This window comes from Podarcis filfolensis, assembly GCF_964270895.1.
Source record: "Podarcis filfolensis genome assembly, chromosome: 16".
Classification (NCBI taxonomy): domain Eukaryota; kingdom Metazoa; phylum Chordata; class Lepidosauria; order Squamata; family Lacertidae; genus Podarcis; species Podarcis filfolensis.
The window spans coordinates 25,432,934-25,439,886 of NC_139620.1; the positions used below are offsets into that span (position 1 = coordinate 25,432,934).

General features: G+C 51.3%; 1 protein-coding gene across 2 annotated transcripts in view; it reads left to right on the plus strand.

The window, feature by feature from the left end:
- Positions 1-409: 409 nt before the first annotated feature.
- The window catches only part of SIRT4 (sirtuin 4), an 11,713-nt gene continuing 5,169 nt past the window's right edge, over positions 410-6,953 (plus strand). Inside the window, exons 1-3 of one of the 2 annotated variants that reach the window (XM_083590545.1) lie at positions 410-611; positions 2,279-2,787; positions 5,357-5,651. In XM_083590545.1, the coding sequence (XP_083446671.1) occupies positions 2,279-2,787; positions 5,357-5,651 (804 nt within the window). In that variant the 5' untranslated portion in view covers positions 410-611. The remainder of the gene's footprint in view (positions 612-2,278; positions 2,788-5,356; positions 5,652-6,953) is intronic. The other variant, XM_083590544.1, reaches the window with a different exon arrangement.

Consider the following 6,953-nt stretch of genomic DNA (forward strand, 5'->3'; position numbering starts at 1 on the left):
CATGCGATGCTGTGGTTCGCCAGAAGCAGCTTAGTCATGCTGGCCACATGACCCGGAAGCTGTACGCCGGCTCCCTCGGCCAATAAAGCGAGATGAGCGCCGCAACCCCAGAGTCGGTCAGGACTGCACCTAATTGTCAGGGGTCCCTTTACCTTTACCTAGAACCATGCACACCACCTGGACCTCCTCAGAGAGAAAAGGTGGGGGCTGCAAATGCATTAAATAAATTTAAACTCCCCTCCAGATGTTGTCAGCTGCAACTCCCACACCCCCTCGCCATGCTGGCTGGAGGTGATGGGAGGTGAAATCCGGAAGGCGCCAGGTCGGGGAAGGTCGCTCCAGAACCTCCCCAAGTTCCACAGAACCCAGCGGCTCCTCTGATCTCACAATACAACCGGGCTTTGAAATGCGATCAAAAACCACACCCGGGCAAAAGCAGGTTTTCCCAGCCCGACCAGCCTGCAGCTGTTCACGCACCCGGTGCATTGTGGGAGTTGTAGTTCCCTCCGCCTGCCTGCTGCGGGAACTGCATTCCCCAGCAGGCTGTGCTTCCTCGGCCCTCCACGCGGCTGCAATAGAGGTCAAGTGCACCCTCTGGGGTGCAGCGCGAGGTGAGGGTCGCGTGTAGCTTACCGCGGGGTGAGACTCAGGCCGCGCCATTCGGAGGGAGGGAGAGAAATGGTCCAGGTCCCCTTTGCAGAGGATGCCCATTTCTCCTGCTTGCCCCTCCCCTGGCTGGTTACATGTATAGGGTCGAGAGTTACATAACGAGGCGGCGATCCTCTGCACTCACAGAAAGCTGCTGCACCGACAAAAATAGATCCAAGTCCAAAATGCAGCTGGGGGGATAGAGAAGGGAAATTCTGATGTTCCTCCCCCAAGCGCCCCAGAGGCAACATTAGATTTAATGGGGTCGCTGCCCTATAACCTTTGCGTAAGCTACCGAGGGGCATGTCTTTTAAAAATCCTAAGCCCTATTATAGTTCTCGTTGGTTGGATGAGCACTTTTAGGAATCTTTCGTTTCATTCCCTCTCCCTCTTAAGTGTTTTTAATTGATTATCAAGTGGGTTTCGGAGACCTTTCCTTGTGCAAAGCAGTGAAGAAATGGAATAGGTAACATTATCATAAAAGAACTTTGAAACAGGGGGTGTCTCTCTGTCCCCTCGATTTAGCCAATCTATAGAAGAAGGGTGATGATGTAATAATAATAATAATAATAGTAAAGTTGAAAGGGACCCTGGGGATCATCTAGTCCAACCCCCTGCAAAGCAGGAATATAAAACTCCCATATGGGGATCAAACCTGCAACCTTGGCATTATCAGCAGCACGCTCTAACCAACAGAGCTATGAATAATAATAATAATAATAATAATAATAGCCAATTTAAGCTGCAATCTGAGTAGGCATGAGAGAACGATTGTGGCTTAGTGGCTAGATCATCAGGCAAGGATCTGGGAGACCAGTGTTCAAATCCTCACTCAGCCATGAAGCTCACTTGGGGCAGTCATTTGCTCTCAATCTGACCTACCATACAGAGTTGTTGTGAAGATAAAAGTATATACGCAACTTTGAGCTCCTTGGAGCAAAAGCTAGGAGATTAATTCAATAAAACAAATGAACAAATCGAAGTTGCATAGGCTCAGCACCTCCCATTGAGAACGCAGTCCGATTTTGGAACTTAAAAACTGTTTTAAAGCTTTGAGCACCTTCCCCTAACCAGATGCCCTCCAGTGAGATGCCCACCCAGGCTAGGAGATCACAGTGGTCCTCTTGTGCCACACAGTTAAACAAGTGCTGTGTCGTGGTTCAGGGAAACCCAGGTCCAAGCCATAGCTGTCAACGTTTCCCTTTTTTTAAGGGAAATTCCCTTATTCCGAATAGGATTCCTCGCAAGAAAAGGTAAAAGTTGACACCTATGGTCCAAGCCCACCCTCGGCCACTTAGTGAGCTTGGAGCTTGTCATTTTTTCAGCCTAATGCTGGGGTGAGGAATCTGTGGCCCTCCAGATCTGTGGCTCAACTCTCAATGTGGCCAGTGCTTGGGGATGATAGCACTGGACGTTCCCCAACTCTGAATTGAAATTCTTGGGACCACCCCGAGCCTTTGAGGCAAAAAACAGGGCCAGCCCAATGTGTTTTGTTGCCTGAGACGAAGCTCAGGAGCCTCCACCCCAAGTATCCAGTCTGCCTAAAGGTCAGGCCGGCTCCGAACAAAAAGCCATGTGAACAGAGTTTGAAAACAGCAGTCCTCACCTGTCCCCTTCTGTCCTCACCTAGATGAGCGTTACCTCTCTCCTGAAGGTCTTGGAAGGATGGCCCGTCCGTGGACTTCACTGCCGTGGCTCCCACTCCTCTGTGGCCAAGGCTGACCAGACCTTGGCCTTTGTTCCCGCCAGTCCTCCCCTGGACCCGGCGGAAGTCCAGAAGCTGCAAGAGTTTGTGAGCAGGGCCCGGAGGCTGTTTGTGCTGACCGGAGCAGGAATCTCCACCGAATCTGGAATCCCGGACTATCGCTCTGAAGGCGTGGGCCTCTACTCCCGGACGGATCGGCGTCCCGTCCAGCACGCCGAATTTCTGCGGAGTGCCCGGGCCCGCCAGAAGTACTGGGCCAGGAACTTTGTCGGCTGGCCCCAGTTTTCAGCCCACCAGCCCAACGTCGCCCACTTGGCCCTGAGGAACTGGGAGGCACTGGGGAAACTGCACTGGCTGGTGACCCAGAACGTAGATGCCCTGCACGCCAAGGCTGGCAGCCAGCGTTTGACAGAGCTTCACGGCTGCATCCACAGGTTGGGGAGAGTGGCGATGGGGAGGCTGACTGATGGGAAAAGGGGAGTGCAAATTTGCAACTGGGATGAGCTGTTCCTGGAGATGTGAGCGGCAGTTGGGGGGGGGGGAATTGGTGGCCCCACAAATCCCCTTGCTGAAAAATAAAAGGGGCGAGTGATTGGTCTGCACAGCCGCAACCATAGGTAAGGTAAAGGGACCCCTGATCATTAGGTCCAGTCGTGACTGACTCTGGGGTTGTGGCGCTCATCTCGCTTTATTGGCCGAGGGAGCCAGCGTACAGCTTCCGGGTCATGTGGCCAGCATGACTAAGCCGCTTCTGGCGAACCAGAGCAGCGCACGGAAATGCCGTTTACCTTCCCGCCGGAGCGGTACCTATTTATCTACTTGCACTTTGACGTGCTTTCAAACTGCTAGGTTGGCAGGAGCAGGGACCAAACGATGGGAGCTCACCCCGTTGCGGGGATTTGAACCGCCGACCTTCTGATCGGCAAGTCCTAGGCTCTGTGGTTTAACCCACAGTGCCACCCGCCACCCTGCCATAACCATAGAGAGATATAAAAAGTAACCACTGCAAGTGCCTTTAAAATGCACACTGTTACCGGCCCAGAAATGGGAAGAAGATAAAGTCCCTACCAGAGAAGAATGGCAGATGAAGTTAAAGACCTTTGTAAACAGTTAAAATCGTTAGTAGGATTGGAATATCACTTGTAGTTTAATGGTGAATTCTGGACACAATGGAAGACATAAAGGGTTTGGATTGTCATAAAAGATGCAGGAGGAAATGACTAATAATAGGACCCACAAAGGGGAGGGTGGAAGTCCAGGAGATTCCTTGGAATCTTGTTTTTATGATTTATGTTTGATATATCTCTATAAAATTTTAAGTTGAGAAGCCAAATAAATAAATTTAAAAGTAAAATAAAATGCACACTGTGGTTGTTATTGTTGCTGTTTTAGAATTTGATCTTGAATGAAAACAGCAACAACAACAATTTATATGCTGCCCATCTGACTGGCTGCTTGGAGTCGCAGGACTACAATTGATTATTTTTTTGTTGCATATATTTCAACAATCCCAAAGTTTGAAAGGCATTAGCACAGAGGTTGCAAAGGTGGGGTAATCTGTGGTGGAACAACCTCATTGAAGAAGAAAACAACGGTTACCCAGACCTCATTGCTGGTTCTAAAAGGGCCCCCATAACAGTTCACGCTTCGGGGGCCCCCAAAATGTAGGTCCGCCACAGCCTAGACATGGCGGGGATCAAACCTGGGACCTTCTGCATGCAGAGTAGGCCGTGCTATGGAACAGTGGTCCTTTTCTTATAGATACAGCAAGACTCTAGTCCTCATGGTTCTGAACTATGGAACTCTCTCCCACAGGAGGTCACCAACCTAGATGGCTTTAAAAGACAAATTCATGGGCTGTCGATGGCTACTAGCCGTGAATGCTAGGCTCTGCCACACCAGTGGGAGGCAGCAACACTTCTGAATACTGCTTGCTGGAAGGAGAGAGGGCTGTTGTGCTCATATCCTGCTTGCCACTTTCCCATAGGCATGTGGTTGGCCACTGTGAGAACAGGACGCTGGACTAGTTGGGCTATTGGCCTGATCCAGCAGGGCTGTTCTTACGTTCTTATAAATAAAGTGCTGATTTAAATAGGAACCTATCGCAGGCTGAATCAGACCACTGGTCCATTGAATGGAAGTGTTGTCTGTACTGCTACAGCCCTTCCCCTAAAATAAATTAATATTCCAGTCTATGGGTCGGCAAAGTAAGGCCCATGGGCCCGATCAGGCCCAATTGCCTTCTGGATCCAGTCCGCAGGTGGGCCAGGAATCGCCGTGTGAATCGCCAGCACACATGTTTTTCCCCTCTCCCTCACACGGCGGCGGTGGCGCCTCCTCCCTCCCTCCCGGCTTCTCCCCGCCCTGCCTAGAGGAGGAAGGGGCTGGGCTTTGTTGGTGCCGCCAGCAGCAGCGCTTGAGCGGCCGCCATTTTAAGCAGCGCCTCTCTGGAGCTCTTTCGCGCTCCGCTCATCATCCCCCTGCCGCTTGCAAGACACAGGTAAGCAGCCACGGGGCTCATGGTGCTCTTGCATCATTCCCCCCCCCCCAAAAAATAGTCCGCCCCCCCAAGGTCTGAGGGACAGTGGACCGGCCCCCTGCTGAAAAAGTTTGCTGGTCCCTGTTCTAGTCCTTATGGCTATAACAAAAAACTCAGAGCTGAATTAAATGGGATACAGTGGTACCTCGGGTTAAGTATTTAATTCGTTCCGGAGGTCCGTACTTAACCTGAAAATGTTCTTAACCTGAAGCACCACTTGAGCTAATGGGGTCTCCTGCTGCTGCCGCGCCGCCGGAGCACGATTTCTCTTCTCATCCTGAAGCAAAGTTCTTAACCTGAAGCACTATTTCTGGGTTAGTGGAGTCTGTAACCTGAAGCGTATGTAACCTGAAGCGTATGTAACCCGAGGTACCACTGTAATAGGCTAGTGTGAAAACAGGATGCTACATAGGCCCCATTTGGCTTGATCCAGCAGGCCCTCATGTTTTTATGTTGCCTCGCAGGGTCTTGTGCCTCAGTTGTGGAGACCGGACGCCCCGCACTGACCTCCAGGAGCGCTTTGAGGCCTTGAACCCTACCTGGAGAGCTGAGGCCCATGGGGTGGCCCCGGACGGCGACGTCTTCCTGTCCGAAGAAGAGGTGCGCACTTTTCTCGTCCCCCCGTGCAGCAAGTGCGGCGGGAACCTCAAACCAGACGTGACGTTCTTCGGGGATTCCGTGAGCAAGGAGAAAGTGGACTTTGTGTACCAGCGCTTGGGCGAGGCTGATTCGGTCCTGGTGGCAGGGTCCTCTTTGCAGGTGGGTGGCCACAGCCAGCGAAGTGGTGTAGTGGTTAAGAGTGGTGGACTCGTAATCTGGTGAACTGGGTTCGCTTCCCCGCTCCTCCACCTGCAGCTGCTGGGTGACCTTGGGCTAGTCATACTTCTCTGAAGTCTCTCAGCCCCACTCACCTCACAGAGTGTTTGTTCTGGGGGGAGGAAGGGAAAGGAGATTGTTAGCTGCTTTGAGACTCCTTAAAGGGAGTGAAAGGTGGGATACTCTTCTTCTTCCTAGGAGCAGAGGAGAGGCAGTCACTTTCTCCCCCCAAACCCAACCCCCACCCCCCAAAGGCAGATTCAGATTTAGCTGCATTGAGCATACAGTTCTCCGAATCAGAACCACGGTGTTTATATGCTGTGTTCCCAAAATTTGCCTCGGTTATCTGTACAAAAACCTTGTGAGGTTTATTTTCTTATCACTTTCATATCCCGCCTTTTTCCTCCAAGGAGCACAAGGCGACGTTTTCGTCGTTCTTCCCCTCCTCGTTTCAGTCCCCACAACGACCCTGTGAGGTAGGTTAGACTGAGAGAGGCAGGGACTGGCTCAAGGTCGCTCAGTAAGCATTGTGGTAGGGTGGGAAATTTGAACCTTGGTCTCCTAGTCCAACACCCGAACACCACACTGGCTCTCAGGCTGCAGAGTATTCTTATATGCAAGTGATATCTGCCGGGAAATCTTGCAGTGTTAACATGCCAGCTCATTTTCGGGCTCAATTCAAGGTGCTTACGTTAGTGTTTGAAGCCCTACATGAGCCAGGCCCCCAATATCTGAAAGGCCACCTTCCTTTCCTACAGAACCTGTTGAGTGCTGAGATGGGCAGAGGAGACCCTCTTGGTAGTTCCTCCACCTTCAGAGGCTCAGGGTGGCAGCAGCCCAGGAGAGGGCCTTCTCTGTGGTGGCCCCTAAGCTGTGAAACACACACCTCTTCACCCTGTCGTTGGACATTTGAGTGTATATTTTTAGAACCCACCTTATTTCTGTCATCGTTTTAAACTGTTTTAAACAGTTCCGATTTAATTGTTTGTTTGTTTAAACAACAACAACAACAACAACCACACTCCCTATCTCACATTCAGGAGCTTTTGCCTGCCAGTTAAACAGCCCCTTCTGCTGTAGAGGACTGGGTAGGTCAATTTATTCTTTAATCTCTCCCTGCCCTGGTTTTCTTCCACACCTCCCTCTTCTCTATAACTCTGAGGTCTCCAACATAGCATCTGAGGTCCCTAACGTAGCAGCTGTGGGCACCACACCGCCTTCACACAGACAGACAGACAGACAGAC